We start from the raw sequence: 19,872 nt of genomic DNA on the forward strand, positions 1-19,872 counted from the left end.
AAGTCAAAATAGAGCACCAAAAGCCGGGCGGATTGCTACAAGCTATAGAAATCCCAACTTGGAAGTGGGAAGTGATTAATATGGATTTAATTACAGGCTTACCCCGTACTCGACGTAAGTATGATTCGATATGGGTGATTGTGGATAGACTCACTAAATCAGCTCATTTCTTACCAGTCAGAACGACCTATGTGGCAGAAGACTATGCCAAGCTTTACCTTAAGGAGATAGTGAGACTCCATGGTGTTCCAGTATCTATCATCTCCGATAGAGGGACTCAGTTTACAGCTAAATTTTGGGAGTCTTTCCAAGAGGGTTTAGGGACCCGAGTTAGCCTTAGCACGGCATTTCATCCACAGACCGATGGACAAGCTGAACGTACTATTCAGACTCTTGAAGATGTGTTGCGAGCATGTATGTTAGATTTTGGAGGAAATTGGGATGATCATTTGCCACTCATTGAATTTGCTTACAACAACAGTTATCATTCCAGTATTCAGATGGCACCGTATGAAGCTTTATATGGGCGAAAGTGTAGATCCCCAATCGGGTTGTTTCAAACCAGAGAAACTATGTTAATAGGGCTAGACTTGGTCCAGCAAGCTATAGAGAAAGTTAAGCTCATACAAGATCGGTTGTTAGCAGCCCAAAGTCGTCAAAAGTCCTATGCGGATAATCGTCGAAGGGACTTAGAGTTCGCAGTGAAAGATTGGGTGTTCTTGAAAGTGTCGCCAATAAAGGGCGTTATGAGATTTGGCAAAAAGGGGAAACTTAGTCCCCGGTACATTGGGCCATATGAGATTGTACGAAAGATAGGCAAAGTGGCCTATGAGTTAGATCTACCTCCCGAGTTGGAGTCAGTCCATCCAGTATTTCACGTCTCGATGCTTCGAAAATGTGTCGGAGATCCTACGAGGATCGTCCCAGTAAATGATGTTCAAGTGACAGAAAAGTTGTCTTACGAAGAAATACCCATTGCCATATTAGATAGGCAAGTACGAAGGCTTAGAAACAAAGAAGTGGCCTCAGTTAAGGTTCTATGGAGAAGCAGTAAACGAGAGGAAATGACGTGGGAAGCGGAAGAAAGTATGCGAACCAAATACCCACATTTATTTCAGCCCTTGGAAGAGGTCCAAGATGAAACGTCAAGATCATAAGGTATGCCTATTTTCCTTTTATGCTTTTAGGTCGTGTGTGGCCAAATTTTTATGCTATTATGTTGTGGCCCTGTGATGCATCGATATTATGGGTTGTTGTGGCCGGATGGTAGTGCCATATTATAGGGGAAACTCTAGAATTTTTTTTATAGAATCCCCGAAGACTTTAACATTCGAGGACGAATGTTCTTAAGGGGGGGAGAATGTTACACCTCGGAAATTTTTCCGTTGGTACGAAAGTGAATGAACTAGTGATGAATATGAGTGTATGATATCCATGAGCAAGAAACGACTTTGATGACCTTAGGCGAGATTGCAAAGGTATCCGAGGTGAAATGAGAAAGTTGGCTAAGTTAAGATGAGATATAAGGTGAGCAATGCATGTGCATGGACGTGGTTGATTAAAATGAGAAGTCTAAGAAATATGGGAAGTTGCAGATTTGCAACTGCCCAGTGGTCGTAAAGTGCTAGGACAGACCGTAAATTGGTATACGGTCCGTAAACTAGCAGGTCGTAAATTGGCATGCAAAACTTCAACTTTCTGCCAGTTGAGGAAATGGCTAAATACGACCTGGAGGACGGACCGTAAAGTGATTTACGGCCCGTAAACCATGGTCGTAAATCACCATGTTGCAGCCTTAAGTTTCTGGTTCTGAATATGGTTAAAGACGACCACGAAGGACGGTCCGTAAACTGGAATACGGACCGTAAACCCCTATGGACGACCACTGTGCACTTCAGTTCAGATTTTGCAAGTCATTAAATAAAGGGACCAACACTTGTTTTATTTCATTTCAACTTTACACCACTTCTCTCTAAAACATCTCTCTACATTTATTATCCAAGTTTTCAAGGATCATAAGTCATCAACAACATAAAACAAAGTGAATCAAGAGTAAGAGCATCATCAAAGGTCATCCAAGTCAAGAAATCCAAATGGAAAAAAATTAGGGTTTTGCTCAAAGTGGAGTATTATAACCTAAAGCTTGTTCGTACAACTTCTAAGGCAAGATTCATGATATTTATATGATGTTTAAGATATTGGAGAGTTGAAATGAATGGATTGTAGAAAATATGGTCAACTAGGTCATGAATGATGAATAGTGACATTTTGAGGAATAGTTTGAATTGAATCACGAATGTTGTTGTGTTGTGATATGAATGTGTTATAAATGGTATTAAAGATCATGAACTAGACACTTTAGACGGATGGACGAAGTTGGGTGTTATGACCTTGAATATGGATGAATTAGAAGCAAGTTGAGAAATCTAGATAATGTGGATAATGTGAATGACTAATGGTCATTGTTATGATATTAATGAAGGTAGCAACGCTAACATTGGAAGGGGACGTGCAAGCGTAGAATAGTCTGACGAAAAGGTATGTAAGGCTAATCCTTCTTTCATAAGGCATGGTTTCTTGGCCAAATCCCTAATTCCTCTATATGAGTATATTGTTTCCAAATGATTGATATTCCGAGCTCATAAGCTCACGATCATTGATATGTGCTACGATTGTACTACGCACCTCATACGACGAGTAATCCCATGATATAAAAGTAACGATAATGATGACGATAGTAACGATGATGATATTAATAATGCTGCTAAAGGTGCCTACGGGCTATTATACTTATATGTGCCTATGAAAGGCTATAATGAAACCCTGAGCTTATGACGCCGGGTAGAATATATGTATATGAATATGTATAAAGTATGTATACGATTACGAAATGCGCGCACACCTCTGCAGATGGTACGGATAACCCTGAAGCCTTGGTAGGGCCAGGTATGAGTAACCTTGAGCCTTGGTTGGCCAAGTATGTATGGAACACCGATCCTATGAGGTCGAGTATGCTATGTAAAATGCTATGTATATGAAATGACTAAGTATATAATATGAATATGAATGTTATAAGACTATGTATGAGAATACAACTAAGGACATGTATACGAATATGAGCACGAGTATGGTACGAGTACTATTATGGAATACGGATGATGACGTAGGTGTACGAACACGTATGAAAAATGGGAAGCCCCTATGAAAGGCAAGTAAGTGTAATGATGATGATGTTATTGTCTCCCCTCCTATGCTATTTCATATGTTGTTCCTTATGCTTATATATATCGATGTTGATCATGCTTTACATACTCAGTACATTCTTCGTACTGACGTACTTTTGTTTGTGGACGCTGCGTCATGCCCGCAGGTGCACAGGGAGACAGACTTGATCCATAGCTGCTTATCCAGAGATTACATAGCAGAACTCCATTTCTTCCGGAGTCATAGCTTTTGGGTATTCATTCTTTTGTGTATATAAATATGGGTATAGCGGGGTCCTGTCCCGCTCATGTGATATGTTATACTCTTCTTAGAGGCTCGTAGTCACGTGTATGTGTTTGGATATGTCTGGCCTTGTTGGCCTATGTTTTGTATATCATTTTGTCGGCCACGTTGGCCCATGTACATTGATGTGGCATAGATGCCTATGATGATATAAATGTGTTGTTGTCCAAATGGGACTAGTTGACGAATGAATGGAAATGCATGTATAATTACGTGGCTCACCTAGATGTAAGCATAAGAGAGTAAGTTAAGAGGGTGCCCGGGTGGGCTAGCACCGGGTGCTCGTCGCGGCCCCGAGTCGGGTCGTGACACTTGGTGAGCTCGAAGCCACTATCTCTCAACTCCGGGGGGAGCTCGACTTGGTCAAGTCCAATGCCGTGAGCATGGCCGAAAGGCATCAACTGCTTGAATCCGAGAGTGCCAAGTACAAGGAGTGGATGAGGGTGTTTGAGCGAAAAGCAGAGGACAGGGCCCGGATATGTGACGAGCTGAAAACCGAACTCGAGGAGATGGCCGAGGCTAATGATCTTCTCAAAGCCGAGCTCGAGTCGGCCACTTAAATCCAAAGGGTCTTCGATGAAGAGTGGGATGAACTGGTGGCAAAGCTAGCCCAGGCTGAGGCCGATTTGGCAGAAGTCCTTAGGAGTATGGAGGCTGCCGAGGCTCATACTACGATTGCGGTAGAGTATAAATGGTGGAAGTCTCGGAGGGTCACCCTTGAGCAAGCCGGGCATGGCTTTGCGGATCTTCCGGCCCTAATACTCGAAGCTAAAAGGGTCGAGGAAGAAGCTAAGAGAGCCCTCGATACTGACTCCGAAACGTCCGAGCGGACAGTGTCCGAACACTCCAGATCCAACCATACCGGATAGACCAGGGCCTGTAGTTAGCCTTTATTTGTTTTTGCCTTTTGGCTTGATTTTTGTTTTCCAACCTCGTAGGGGTCTCTGGTGTAAAAACCTTACATAATGGAACATGCATTTTTCCTGATTTTCTTTATTTCTTTTGCTTGAATGCTTATGACTTTTGCCCCAATTGCCGGTCCATTTTTAGGACAAGCAAAGACTCGGAGTCATTATTTTGGACCGCCTAAGTATTGGCTTTTCTCTTCGTCCGGTATGTTTTGTCCGGGAATTTGACCGAGTGGTTTGCCCGTGCGACTTATCTAATGCTTTTTGAATTCAGACGTCTCCGAATCACGTTAGGCATTTTCTAGGACTGGTATTTTTCGGCTATTCGCTTGTCATAGATTAGGTTCGGACACCTGAATCCCAGCCTTAGCAAATTTTGATGTAGCAGTCCTCATTCGAGGGTGTTTAGAGATTTTGGCTCGGTTCATTGTGACCTTGTTGCCTTTGTTGAATTTCGACCATAGTGCCCGGAATAGGGTATATGAATGAAGCGATGCCGAAATACGGCGGTGATCATCGGGGTAGGGTGTTTTAACAAGAAGACATCCGAAATACAGTAATCTGAACTTTTCGATAATCTTTGTATTGCAAGTATTTGTGCGTACATGATATGAGAATTTTTTTCGTTTCCTTCTGCTTTTGTCGTAGCAAATAATAAATGGACACGATTCATTCTGATCGTTTGGTCCTTACATCGAAACCTAATACAGAAGGTCCAGTCTTGGTTTTGCCGTAGCAAATACTAAGTGGACACGATTCATTCTAATCGTTTGGTCCTTACATCGGAACCTAATACAGAAGGTCCGATTTTGGTTTGTTGAGCTCCTCCGTTTTCGATTAACTGGGGAAAACCTCGATGTGGGTATATTAGTCCCTTAGTGCTTATCCGAGCTGCAAGATGGGGTAAGCACTATCAAGTCCCCACTCGTAGGGTGTGTCCCCGAGTTTCTGGGTGTTTGTCCTTGTCTTTGTCAAGTAACACGTTGTACTTGTTGCCTCATTAAAAACCTTGTCGGAAAAACCATTTTGGGACAAACCGTACTAAGGAAAAGAATGCAACACGTGTTTTCAGACCTAGATTCTAACTTTATCCGGTACTTGACTTCCTGCAAAAAAGAAAAGGGTTAATAGAAAAACACGAGGTGTCCGTACCTTAGCAGTAGTATCTTTTCAAATAAGCCATATTCCAGTTATTACGCAACCGTTGCCCGTCCATGGATTATAGCTGATACGATCCTTTGCCCGTTACCTCAGTTATCTTGTATGGTCCTTCCCAGTTTTCCTTTGTTGGGATTCTTGGTGTTCAAGGTAACTTTCCGAAGCACCAAGTCCCTAACTTGGAAATGTCAAAAATTGGCTCTCCGATTGTAGTACCTTTCCATGCTCTTCTTCTGGGCTGCAATACGGACCAACGCGTTTTTGCGAAGTTCATCCGTGAGATCGAGTTTTACGGCCATGGCCTCCTCGTTTGACTCCTCGGTGGTATACCTGAACCGGAGACTCGGTTCACCAACTTCTACGGGAATGAGGGCTTCGGCCCCGTAGACCAACGAGAAAGGTGTTTCTCCCGTGCTTGATTTCGATGTGGTTCTGTAAGCCCACAATACCTCCGGTAGTACTTCCCTCCAGTGATGCTTTGACGCTTCAAGTCTTTTCCTCAGATTTTGAATTATTGTTTTATTCGTGGATTCCGCCTGTCCGTTCGCACACGGGTGATATGGAGTTGATACGATTTTCTTGATCTTCAACCCTTCGAGGAAATCATTGACTTTGCCGCCCACGAACTGAGGACCATTATCACAAGTTATCTCGGTCGGGATGCCGAAACGACAAATGATGTGGTCCCATATGAAGTCAATGACTTCCTTCTCTCTAATTTTTTCGAAGGCCTGCGCTTCAACCCATTTGGAGAAATAGTCAGTCATAAACAAAATAAAACGGGCTTTACCTGGTGCCCATGGCAGTGGACCAACAATGTCAATTCCCCATTTCATGAAAGGCCAAGGTGAAACCACCGAATGCAGCAACTCCCCGGGCTGATGAATCATCGGGGCATGTCTTTGACACCCGTCGCATTTCCGAACACAATTCTTTGAATCTTCCTCTATTCGGTTCCAGTAATAACCGGCTCTGACAATTTTTCAGACCAGGGCTTCAGCACAGGAGTGGTTGCCGCAGGTCCCCTCGTGCACCTCTCTCATCACATACTCCGTTTCTCCGGGACCCAAACACTTGGCCAGGGGTCCGAAGAAAGACCGTTGCTACAATTGGTCGTCTACCAAGCAGAAACGCGTAGCTTTTGTCCTTAGTGACCGTGATTCTTTTGGGTCACTCGGGAGCTTTCCATCTCGCAAGTATTCGACGTACTTGTTGCGCCAATCCCAAGTTAAACCCATTGTTTTTATTTCGGCATGCCCGTTTTCTATCGCTGAATTCATCAAGTGCACTGTAGTACCGGGGTTGATTTCTTCCCCTTCGACCGAAGATCCCAAATTGGCCAATGCATCGGCTTCGCTGTTCTGCTCCTTCGGTACATGCTGCATGGTCTATTCTTCAAACCGGTGTAATATCACTTGGATTTTTTCCAGATACCTTTGCATCCGTTCGTCCTTGACCTCGAAGACGTTGTTCATCTGGTTGACGACCAAGAGAGAATCGCACTTTGCCTCGATTATATCGGCCCCCATACTCCGGGATAATTCCAAACCTGCAATCATAGCCTCATACTCGGCTTCATTGTTAGTCAATTTAACAGTTCTAATGGATTATCGAACGGCATTCCCGTCGGGGGTTCTAAGGACGATTCCTAGCCCGGAACCTTTGTGGTTCGAGGCTCCGTTCGTGTGTAGCGTCCAAATACCCGAAGCTTTCCCCGAGGTTAGCAGAAGTTCTTTCTCAACCTCGGGAACCATAGCCGGGGTGAAGTCCGCCATAAAATCGGCCAAGATCTAGGACTTGATGGTCGTCCGAGGCTTGTATTCGATATCATATCCGCTAATCTCTACGACCCATTTCGTTACGACCCAGCTAGGGGCCGTGACGGGTACCCAGGGCTAACCACCGAGCACCGCTCGTGCCATCACTTATTAAGCTTATTTAGTAATCATTTATCCGATTCATGCTTAATTTATAATAAAATCCATTTTTATTTAAAAACGAAATGCTTTTATACATACGAGCCCTTAGGCTAGCAAAATAATATACACACACATATATATATATACACATAATGACCATGCCATGAAACCACACGACCACGTCGAGTATCTACGAGCCTCTAAGAGATGACATCAACAACTGTACACAAAAGAATCATCATAGGCATCTCCAGGACAATGAAGGGCTTCCAATCAGCTAGCAGCCTCTAAGAATCCGGAGCAAGATCTCCTCCCTGTCTACCTGTGGGCATGAACACAGCGTCCATAGAAAAAGGATGTCAGTACGAAAACTGTACTGAGTATGTAAGGCAGGAATGAAATAAACAAACATAATAGAAAGATCATGAGTCATGGGACAAAGATATAACCTGCACACATGTCATAGGCAATCATATTACTATCATATTTCACATTTTACACAATCGTAGTACACATGTTATCATATCCAATACATCATCACATACGTCGTCATATACATCATCACATCATAATCTGTATCGTTACTCGCGTTCGGGTAGCCCTCATATGCCGCCCACTAGTGGTGATCATGCCCGGCCCTCTCGGCTCGGTGTAAATATCGCAGCCCGCATTAGCGGTGACATGCCCGGCCATATAGGCGCGGTGGAATCATACGCAGCCCGCATTAGCGGTGACATGCCCGGCCATATAGGCGTGGTGGAATCATATCATCACTACATCAATCATAACACGTCATTATTATACATCTCAAGCCATAGCATCATGTTATCATTTCTTAGTGTTCCATGTATCCCATAGTGTTACAAGTTAGCATTAATTATCATCTTATTGTCATAACATACCATAGCATTAAGAGCATTCATTAGGCTTTAAGACAACCATACTATGTCGGGGTGACGTAAGGTCGTGAATGTTACACTCCATAATAGTCCGGGCTACTTGTATTAAAACAAGAAAGAATGAGTTAAGAAGGTTCAAGGAAAGTTAATCGAGTTAGTAAGAATATCGTTGTATATATGGTTTCCTTAAGTATCCCAAGGTGACATGATTACCTAAAGGATTTGAAATCGCGCTATGAGTATGTATATGAGGTAATGCGAGTGACCTTTTAAAGTAATCGAGATTATTAGTAATGATATAGAGGATGGACGAAAGATATGAACATACTTTTGCGATTGGAGTTTCGTCAAAGCTTTGTGAGTTCTCTAGTTATGATTAAGGTTATTGTGATTCTCTGGACCCTTCGAGACGTGTATATGGATTTTTATTGATGTATATGAGTGTGTATATGTATGTATAAGAGGTTACATGAGGTTGGAAGAGGATTAGAAGTTAAACGAAATGAATCGGAACAACTTCAATAAAATCTCGGACCAAACTTTTAGCCCATATTGTTGGAGGCATATCTCCTTGCATATGAGGAGTTTTAAGGTGTTTCAAAAGGCTAAAATTAAGTTCATCGAGTCTAGTTTACAACGCAACAAACCGATCGTCAAAATAATATCGAGATAAGGAGATATGGACGATGCAAGTTGGATTATTAAGTGGGGATTAAGACTTAAATGTACACAAATTTTGCACTAGTGGCCGTGTGGGGTCCACTAGCACATAACAAATCTGATTTTTATCCCATGCTTGAGTTGGGGGACGTGTAATACCCCCCTTGGGCAGCAAAATGTCTAACTTTGTTGACCAAAAGTTGCATGCCAACTCATTTTCCAATCCCACAAATTAACAAGAGAGAGAAGCTCTCATCTTCTCCAAGTGAAGGAGAGAGAGAGAGAGCCACGGTTTCCATGGCAGCTCCACCACTATTGCACGGCCAGCCCTTCTATTTTTCTTACCATTAAACCCCTAAAGTGTTCTACACATTCACCATTAAGTTTCAAGTGAAGAAGAAACCATAAACATGTCATTCATGCTCCTATAAGCTCACGGACAGATTTGGGTTCTCCAAGTAGATTCAAAAAAATATATTTTCTTCAAGTGTTTCAACCCTTATAAAGGTGTATAGCAACGTGTAGTAGTTGTTGGAAAGAAACAAGGAGGTGTAGCACCTCAAGAGGGTTGAAGATTCGGCCAAAGTGAAGAACAGGTTGTAAGGTAAGAATGATTATTGTTCTTGTGTTGCATGACGATTTGAATGTATAATTCATGCATGTTGTTATTGGATTGTTATTGTGGTTGAAGTAAGGGGTTGAGCCGTGAGCTTGGGGAAGCCATGGTTGGTTTCATTTTGTATGTATTGTTGGTGAATTGAATGGGTGTCAACATATGTAAATGAACAAAGATTGTAGAAGTTGGTTTATGATGTTGTATGTTGGTATTGGACTGTTTTGTGAGGGAGTTAGTGAACTGTTTTTACTTGATATTTTGATTGTTATTATCATGAATTTCATGATGGAAATGAAGGTGTTTAATGGTTGGAGTTGAAACTAAAGTCGTTTGTGAGTTGTTGTAAGGATTATAGAAATGACGATGTAGTTTAGTTGTGTATGAATTGATGTTGTATTTGTCGTGTGGATAGCTGGTCATAACCTACAGAAAATATATGAAAAGAAGGCATGAAATAATGTGTAAGAATCATAGGTGGTTTGCTTAGTATGTTCGTAAATGTTTGCAAGAATTCCGAACATTGTTTAGGGACTGTTTTGGACATGTTATTGGACTGTTTTGGACATGTTGTGGTAATGGACTGTTTTCTAAAAATTTTAAATGAGCCATGTGTTGTAGGCTTTAATGGAATCATGTTTAATCTCCTTGTACATGTATTGGAAATGGATTGAATGTGTTGTGGTTTGGATGAATGGATGAAAATCATGAAGTTGTTATAGTTGTGTTGAAGTCGTGTAAAGGGACTGTTTTAGGGGAAATTATGGACTGTTTTGTGCCAAGTTTTGATTGTTGTTGTTATGAACATTGTGGTATATTGTATGTATGTTGAATATGTGAATTTAGGTGTTAAAGAAACAAATCAAATTGAAGTACGCAAGCAGTCCAAAACAGTGGACTGTTTTAAGGTTAGAAGCAAATTAGTGAATGTTGAATATTGATTGTTGCTATGAACGTGTAGTGAAAGTGAAGCTTAATGATTCAAGTTGAAATTGAAATGGTTTGTGGGCTGTTATAAGAATAAATATGATGCTGAAACAGTTCCGATAATCGCATAAGTAATGTTGTAAACGTGTTGTTGTCGTTGTAATTGAAGTTGGAAAATTGCGAAATAGAAATTGTAGTGTTGTGTGTGCTGTTTGGCCGTGAGTATGGGACAGTTTTGAATGATGTATGGACTGTCCAAAGTCCCTTAAATCATGTTTATACAAGTTTGGATTGATACATGAAAGAATGACTAGCAATATTAGCTTGTAGCACTAGTTGGTTTGAATGCGAACGAAACGTCGTCTAAATGTTAGAAAGGGATTGTGAGTGTCAAAATACGTATCGAATTCCCTCGTAAACTAATCATAGCTTGTGATATCTTGATATAGGATAAGTACCATTGGGCAGCAAGTACAAGTTATTATACGACTAAACGCTAAAGGTATGTAAGGCCTATTCCTTTCTTTTCTTGGCATGTCCTAGACGTAAGTATGAAATGATATGAACCTTGGGGTAAATTCTACTCTCTAGTTCCAAGCATGATTTGTGATCCTTTTCATTCTGTAATGTTATTGTCATGAGTTTATTATATGATTGACTAATGAATGATGCATAGAAGTTCCTACTCTTGAATATTTGCACAACTAGAGACATACTTGATCTCAAAGTTACACCATGATTAAAGTACGCATGTACATAAAATCTGAGATGTTCCTTGCTATAGTTAGTAATGAGATTTCAAAAAAAAAAAAAGAACCGAAGATGAATTGCATATGTGTGGTATCGCCGCTGGATTCTTGGCCGCGGTATTTGTATGTGTGATGTTGCCGCTGGATACTTGACCGCGGTATGTGTGATATTGACCGCTGGATACTTGGCCGCGGTAGGTGTATATGTGTATATGTTTATGTTTATGAGGCTATGATTTTAATACCGAGTCCCTTATTAAAGGGCCGGGACACGTTATATATATGTATGATTATAATATGATTTTACTTACCGAGTCCCTTACAAAAGGGGCGGGACACGATATATATGTACTTACATATGATATGACTACCTTGTTATGATTACTAAAACTTATGATGAATTATGTGACAAGTAAGTCTTGGGATTTTTGGTCTTTGTACTGAATCTTATGCTACTCACTTCAGATATGTTTCTATTTACTATATTTCATGCTTTACATACTCAGTACATACTCCGTACTGATCCCCCTTTCTTCGGGGGGCTGCGTTCATGCCCGCAGGTACAGACGCTCGTTTTGGAGATCCGTCAGCTTAGGGTACCTATTCAGCTATTTTGGACTGCTCCTTTGTTCCGGAGCTAGCTTGTGGTATAACTCCTTTGTGTTGTATTCATATGTGTTTAATTGGGTACGGCGGGGCCCTGTCCCGCCATATGATACAGTCATTACTCTTAGAGGTCTGTGGACATCTTTGTGGGTCTGTATGTAGTTGTTGATGCGTTGTATGACTATGACTTATGTTTGGGGCGTACCCATTCGTAATGGCAGCCTTGTCGGCTTGCATATGTATGTATGTTTGGTATGTTGCATATCGTGGCAGCCTTGTCGGCTTGCGTAGAAAGATATATGTTGTTGTTTAAAAATTGTAACTCCTCAGGAGACAGGTGCCTACGACATACAAAAAAAAAAATTGACAGCTTTAAAACAACACCATACCTTTTTATACAAATAAGTTCATGACATACTAGTTATAAATGATTACAGTTAACTGGCAATATGAGTGTCCAATTCAGGCACTAGTCACGGCCTACGGGGTTGGGTCGTGACAGTGAACCCCCGATTGTATTATGGACATTTATGAGTATCATGCCTCGCCTTGAAGGGAAGGAAAAGTAAGGCGAGTTTTAACAATAATAGCATCATTATCATTGTAGGAACATCAGGCCACAATTTCTTGAGTCTCTAGACTCTAGCTCATTGTCATCACTATCATGCTCATAGGGGATTTAATATATAGGACTCTTAAGCTTCATCTTATAGAAGGATTTGTGGAAAGCTTGAAGGATTCATGCCTTTTGAAAGAAGAGTTAAGCCTCACATACCTTTGTCGTTTAAGCAATTTAGCGTTTACTTATTCTCCTTCAATGTCACGCCTCTACCTTCAAAAAGAGGATTCGTACGATCGTTAGTTAACCAACTATAAGGACGCACTATTATTTCTAGAGAAAATTGGGCAGCACTTCCTTTGTTTATACTACTTTTCCCGTATTCCATATCAACTCCCAATCACCCACAATAACAATCACAATATAGCAAATCACAATTATCATTCATATACAATGGCCATGATCCACCATTTCTCTTCATTTTCCCCCACATTTATGGTTTTGGGTTCGCTATCGGATTTTCCCATGTATCACACTTATCTCATGGTCTTCATGTCATTTGTAACATATTCACACTCACAACACACTAACATTCATGATTCAATTCAACTACCACTCACTCATGACACTATTCACTCTTGAATGACCCATTTGCTATGTTCTTCTACAATTCAGGTATCTTAACCTTCCAATACCTTAAAAAACATAAAATGGTCATGAAACTTACCTTGGATGATGGTTGAACAAGTCTTGAGTGGAGTTTCTCCTCTAGCCACAAAACCCTATCTCACCTCTTTTGGTTTTCTTTGAGGAGGATGAACTTTACTTGGGTTTCACACTCTTGTTTTCATGAACTTGGTGTGGTTGATCTTGATTTTCACTTGGATTCTTGTATTGGAAGAGGTTTGGAAGGTTCTATAGAGATGTTGGGTCGTGGAGAGAGAAGATGAAATAAAATAAAATGAACTTAGGTCCTTATTTAAAAAATTTAAATCTGACCCGACATCATTATACGGTCCATTATACGGTCCGTATAATCGATCGTAAAACTGCTCCAATGACTACCCTTTTTCTGTGTCAACTTGACGGTACATTATACGGGCCGTATAATTTTATACGGTCCGTATAATTGACCGTAAAATCATCCCTTCAGCAACCTCATTCTGCCTCATTCTGTGACTCTTTTACGGTCCATTATACGACCATATAATGTTATACGGTCCGTATAATTGACCATATAATCCATCAGTTCACTGAGTCTTATTCTCGTCATTTCGTTTGATCTCCGATCCTTATGGAACCTTCTTAACAATTATTTAGCACCTCAATACCAGTCTAAAGGACGTTGTCCCTCGTCAAAACACTATATACGTCATACCCTTCATTGGCCTAATCACTATATGCTAGCGGGGGAAATTTCCAAGGTGTAACACATTTAGTTAGTCTACTCGATAATTCCGGTTTATGCATGATGTTCTTTAGGGGGTAAGTAGTCACTACACATATCGGATGGCATTGAAAGTAAGGCTTGAGCTTTCTAGAAGCGCTTACCAATGCCAATGCCGACTTTTCCAAGTGGGGATAACGGGTCTCCGCATCCCCTAAAGTTCTACTCACATAGTATATGGGGAATTGCGTACCTGATTCTTCTCGGACCAAAACACCACTTACCGCTATCTCGGAGACGGTAAGGTAGAGAAAAAGCTGCTCGTCCGCTTTTGGTGTGTGCAGTAGCGGCGGGCTTAACAAGTACCTTTTCAATTCTTGCAAAGCTCATTGACACTCCGGTGTCCAAACGAAGTCGTTCTTATTCCTTAGTAAGGAGAAAAAGCGGTGACTCTTATCCGATGACCTCGATATGAAACAACTCAACACCGCTATCCTTCCGGTAAGCCTCTGCACTCCTTTGACGTTATTCACCACCTCAATATCCTCGATGGTTTTGATCTTATCGGGGTTGATTTCAATTCCCCGGTTCGACACCATGAAACCCAAAAATTTACTGAACCGGACACCGAAGGCACATCTTTTCGGGTTAAGCTTCATGTTGTACTTGCAGAGTACATCGAAGGTTTCCTGCAAATGCTTTAAATGGTCCTCTGTTTCCAGGGACTTGACCACCATGTTGTCAATATAAACTTCTATTGTTTTCCCTATTTGTTCTTCGAACATTCCATTAACTAGGCGTTGGTAAGTTGCACCGTCATTTTTTAATCCAAAAGGCATGATGTTGTAACGGTAAGTCCCATACCGGGTAATAAAGGATGTTTTCTCTTGATCCTCCGGGTGCATCCGGATTTAGTTATACTCGGAGTAAGCATCGAGAAAACTTAACATCTCATGCCCGGCCGTCGCATCGATCATTCTATCAATGTGAGGCAACGGAAATGAATCTTCGGGCATGCTTTGTTTAGATCCTTATAATCAACGCACATTCAAAATTTATTATCTTTTTTCGGTACCACTACTACGTTAGCTAGCCAGTTCGGGTACTTTACCTCCCAGATAGAGCCTATTTTTAAAAGCTTCGTTACCTCATCCTTTACGAAGGCGTGTTTCGCCTCTGCCATGGGCCTTCTTTTCTGCTTCAGTGGGGGAAACCTCCCGTCTAAGCTGAGCTTGTGAGTTGTTACTTTCGGTGGCACACCTGTCATATCTATATGGGACCATGCGAAACAATCGGCATTAGCTCGAAGAAATTTAATTAACTTGTCCCTGAGCTCTGAGGTTAACCCCGTGCCCAGGTATACCTTTCTGTCCGGTAGACATTCGGACAAGGTGATTTGCTCCAACTCCTCTATTGTTGACTTGGTCGCATCCGAGTCATCCGGCATGACGAATGATCTGGGTACACCGAAATCATCCTCTTCATATCCGGATCCAGCCCCGTGTACTTTAGTTGCTATTTGGTGTCCTTTCCCCCGGTTGACTCTTCTTCCTTTTGATCCGATTTTTTGGGCTGAGGTGTCGCTTCCTCAACCGCGAACATCTCCCTTGCAGCGGGCTGTTCACCTCGGATGGTTTTTATCCCCTCCGGGGTCGAGAATTTCAGCTGCTGATGTAATGTCGACGGCACGACCCTCATGCTATGTAACTAAGGTCTACCCAGCAATGCATTATACATCATATCTCCTTCGATTACATAGAACACCGTTTTCTGGATATTGCCATCAATGTTAACCGGCAAAGAGATCTCCCCCTTCGTGGTTTCGCTCGCCATGTTGAACCCGCTGAGCACCCGGGCTATCGGTACGATCTGATCGAGTAGCCTTAGCTGTTCGACCACTCTCCACCGAATAATGTTGGCCGAGCTACCTGGGTCAATCAAAATACGTTTAATTTGTGTTTTAAAAATAAGTATAGAGATTACCAATGCATCATTATGCGGTTGAATGATGCCTTCTGCATCCTCGTTGCTGAAAGAAATGGAACCCTTGGGTCTGCGCTTCTCACGCACAATAGAAACCTTCGTCCGTTTCATCACCGACCCTCGTGGGGTATCGGTACCCCCGATTATCATGTTGATTATATGTTGAGTTCTACTGGTTCGGCCCGTTTATGAGACTCCGTTTCCTTGTAGTTACCTTTGGCTCGTTCACTTAGCAATTCTCGGAGATGGCCGTTCTTCAGTAACCGAGCCACCTCCTCTCTTAGCTAGCGACAATCCTCAGTTCTGTGTCCATGGGTTCCATGATATTCACACATCACGCTCGGGTCCCGTTGGCCCGAGTCTGACCTTAGTGGTCTCGGCCATCTTACATCTGCGATACGGCCGATAGCCGAGACGAGGTCCGAAGTGTTGACGTTGAAGTTGTACTCCGATATACTTGGCAAGTCTTTGTTGCTGGCTGAGCTTCCGGCATCGCTCCTGAATGAGAGACCTCGACTGTTCGACGGGCGCTCGGCCCATTTATCACCTCGCCCGGAGAAATGACTCGGGCCAACCCTCAATTTTTCCAACCTGAAGCTTGGCTTTTCCGAATGAGAGTATGGCCGATACATTTCCCTCGATGGTCTGGACTCCGAGTCGTAATTTTTTTGGGATCCCTCCGAGCTTTTGTTCATATTCACGGGCCTCGGGGGAGGCTCGAGTTGGTCATCCTCTACCCGAATCTTCGACTCGTATCTGTTGTGGACATCCGCCCAGGTCACAGCCTCGTATTCCAGCAAATTTTTCTTTAGTTTGAATAAGGTCGTTGAAAACTTGTGCAGCCCATTCCTCCGGAACCGGAGGGAGCTCCATTCGTTCCCTTTGGAACCGATTGACAAATTCACGCAATAACTCATCATCCCTTTGGGCTATGCGGAAAATATCCGCCTTACGAGCCTGCACCTTTTTGGCACCGGCATGAGCTTTTATGAACGCATGGGCGAGCATTTCGAAAGAAGTGATTGAATGCTCGGGCAGATGGTCGTACCAAGTCAACGCTCCCTTTGACAGAGTTTCCTCGAACTTTTTCAGCAACACGGATTCAATTTCATCCTCTTCCATATCATTGCCTTTTATAGCGCAGGTGTATGAAGTCACGTGTTCCTGAGGGTCCGTTGTGCCGTCATATTTCTAGATATCCGGCATCTTGAACCTCTTCGGGATCAATTTCGGAGCTGCACTCAGAGGAAAAGGCCTCTGAATGTACCTCTTCGAATCCGGTCCTTTCAGAATAGGCGGAGCCCCCGGGATTTGGTCCACCCAAGAGTTATATGTTTCCACCCTCTTTTCGGTCGAGTCTACTCGCTTCGCCAATGTTTCGAGCATCCTTAGAACTTCGGTGGATGAACCAGCTCCGGACCCATTGCTCTCAACCATCCGCGTCTCGTCCCTTCTGGGTTCAGCAACACCTTTTGCCCTCTCCGGGGTCGTTTTATCACTTTTGTTTTGCAACTGGGCTATTGCGATTCCTTGTTCGGCAATCGCTGCTCTCTGTTCCTGTGACATTTCAAAAATTAAACGTAAGTCAATATTATCATTCGGGGTATCCGGTACTTTCCGACCTTGTGTCCGGGACAAAGTAATTGAATTGTGAGTATTTAAAGGATCAGTGGCCGGCGGGGCGGCATTCTCCTGATTCACGGTGTTTTGTCAATTGAGGCCCTCCCTCGAATTAACGAGGTTTAGGTCAGCGGGATTTGCTGGTAATCCTCGTGGCCCACTCTCTTCATTTTGGGCCACAATCTCATTGTTGTTGACGTGACCAGATTGTCCATTGTTAGCCATTTGGTCCGTTTTCACAGAGACGAACAAAAGATATTTTCGATTCTGACGGGTAAGATAGAAACCAAGATTAAAGACCACTATTATCCTAGTCCCACGGTGGGCGCCAAACTGTTTACCCCGAATTTAGGTAATCAATTGAATTTGTAAATGAGGTATAGGATATGTGAAAAATCTTTAATCGATTTAATTGGAAGAAAATGGATATGGATATGCTATGAGCAAGTGAACAATAATCGATGGTTTGCACTAAATGTATGTATTTAATAATATATGTATTGTTTAATTGAATAAAGCTAAAGAACACACTGAATCCGGACCAAAATCAGGGAATGAGAGGGAGATTTTATATATTTTGCTATTACTATGTTCTAGAACTGAAGAAGCCAACCCCTGAAAGTAGGGTAATGCCCCCTATTTATAGTTTTGTCTCATGAGCCTCATACAACATAAAACCCTTTTGAATAAAGAAAAACCCTAAAAGGATAAGATTGAGTCATACGGTCTGACACCCGTACGACAGGCAGTACAATGTGGCAGAACGGTCTTGACGCGTGACAATTGTGTAACGGATCACCCGGACCAACGACCACGACCAACCGGACCAACGGCCATGATCAACTCGGTTATGGAGAAACCGGACCAAACGATTTCCTTCGCTTTCTTCGAATCAAGCACTTCTCCGGTCCGAAAGAAAGTCTTCATGCTCGTGCTTGTTTCCCTCTTCCCTCGATCTCTGGTCTCACCGGTCTAGCATATGTTCAATTTTTACCGTATACAGTAGTAGTAGTAGAAAGATGTTGTTAGTGAAATTCTAAGCAGAATAATATTTTGTCTAACACAATAAAAACCAAATACTAACAGAAAACAAGAAGAATAGTAACAATTTGGTGTATGATATATGTTTAGCCTTAGGCGCACGTTACGGGTTCGAACCCTGGCCTGAACAAAAGGATAGTATTTAAGTGGAGAAGGTTAGAGGGGCGGGCCCAATATCCCAGTTTGAAAAAGGTTATCGAAAATACATGTTTGGCCTTTAGGAAAGATTTAGCCTAGAAAGAAGGTTTCATTCCTGCTTGGTAATCAGTGTTAAGGCGATAGTACTGCAAATTCTCTTTTTGGGATCATTAATCCCACTAACCAGTTTAAAATAGTCTCCTATTTCGGAAAAAGTATTTTTGGGATGACTGACCTCAAGAATACTTTTCTCCATCCAAGTATAGGATGAAGGTTGGAGTCTTTCAGATACCTCCTCATTACATCACAGACAGTGAACGAAATAAGCACTTGGTATCTTAAATGTAATTCTGATGTTTGTTTTGATCAGGGTAATTGTAATTTTGATTTCTTAACCTTTTACTAAATTTATGCCAAACTTGCTTTTTCAGTTGCTAGTGGTATGTATCTCTCTGTACTTCATTAGATGTGATTCCCTGTCCTTTAGTCTTTTGGACTGATTTATTCTCTGGAGTTAAAAATGATTTTTCTCTTTTATTGTAATATAAAACAGCTTCTTAATAAAGGTAGCAAGCCCTCACCATTGCTTTGGACTACCATTATGTGACACTGAGTGATTTTGGTTCTCTTTAACAGCTCAGTTGTGGTATGTGGGGACACTTGCGTGCTTCATCCTCAATGTATAAGCGCATGACATCCAGGGATTCCATGAATTCTGATGTCGAAGCCGATTCAGGTGTGTCCACTCTCTTGTTACTAGCACTGCGTCTTATCTTGTGCACTAATTTTAGAAATCTATTAGAAGAGGATTATTCAACTAGGTAATATTCTGTTCCTTGGATCTGCCGGGTGCGTTTTTCAAGAAGCAGTACTGTAATTTTAATAGTATATCTGTATATATGCTATTCTGGCTGCATTTCCTTTGCACAACCAATTAAAATGGAAAGGAAAAAAAAAAAAGCAGAGCTAAACGGATCTCTTATGATTTTTCTTTCTCATTATGATTCTTTTTCTAATGTTGTTTTGAATTCTTGCATTTCAACTTAGATCTTCTTCAGAATGGTGTAGAGCAAGAGCTGACAAATCCTTCTTGGAAATATTCGTGTCCACATGTACTTATGGCAACAATAGTTGCATTTCTGTTTGGCTATCATCTTGGGTCAGTTGGAAATTATACTCTTTTCTCTACAATGTTCTT

General features: G+C 41.9%; 1 protein-coding gene across 18 annotated transcripts in view; it reads left to right on the top strand.

Moving 5' to 3' along the window:
- LOC132603404 (probable plastidic glucose transporter 2) overlaps positions 1 to 19,872 on the top strand; it is a 94,356-nt gene that overhangs the window by 10,993 nt on the left and 63,491 nt on the right. For 4 of the 18 annotated variants that reach the window (XR_009568220.1, XM_060316442.1, XM_060316448.1 and 1 more), the window contains exons 1-3: positions 18,705 to 19,007; positions 19,311 to 19,410; positions 19,722 to 19,833. Coding sequence is in view for 15 of the 18 variants with exons in the window: in XM_060316442.1 (XP_060172425.1) it covers positions 18,942 to 19,007; positions 19,311 to 19,410; positions 19,722 to 19,833 (278 nt within the window). In the remaining 3 variants the exon portion in view is untranslated. Of the gene's footprint in view, positions 1 to 18,701; positions 19,046 to 19,310; positions 19,411 to 19,721; positions 19,834 to 19,872 lie in introns of those variants that run through there. The other 14 variants (XM_060316453.1, XM_060316455.1, XM_060316454.1 and 11 more) reach the window with 9 other exon arrangements.

This window comes from Lycium barbarum, chromosome 7 (genome assembly GCF_019175385.1).
Source record: "Lycium barbarum isolate Lr01 chromosome 7, ASM1917538v2, whole genome shotgun sequence".
Classification (NCBI taxonomy): Eukaryota; Viridiplantae; Streptophyta; class Magnoliopsida; order Solanales; family Solanaceae; genus Lycium; species Lycium barbarum.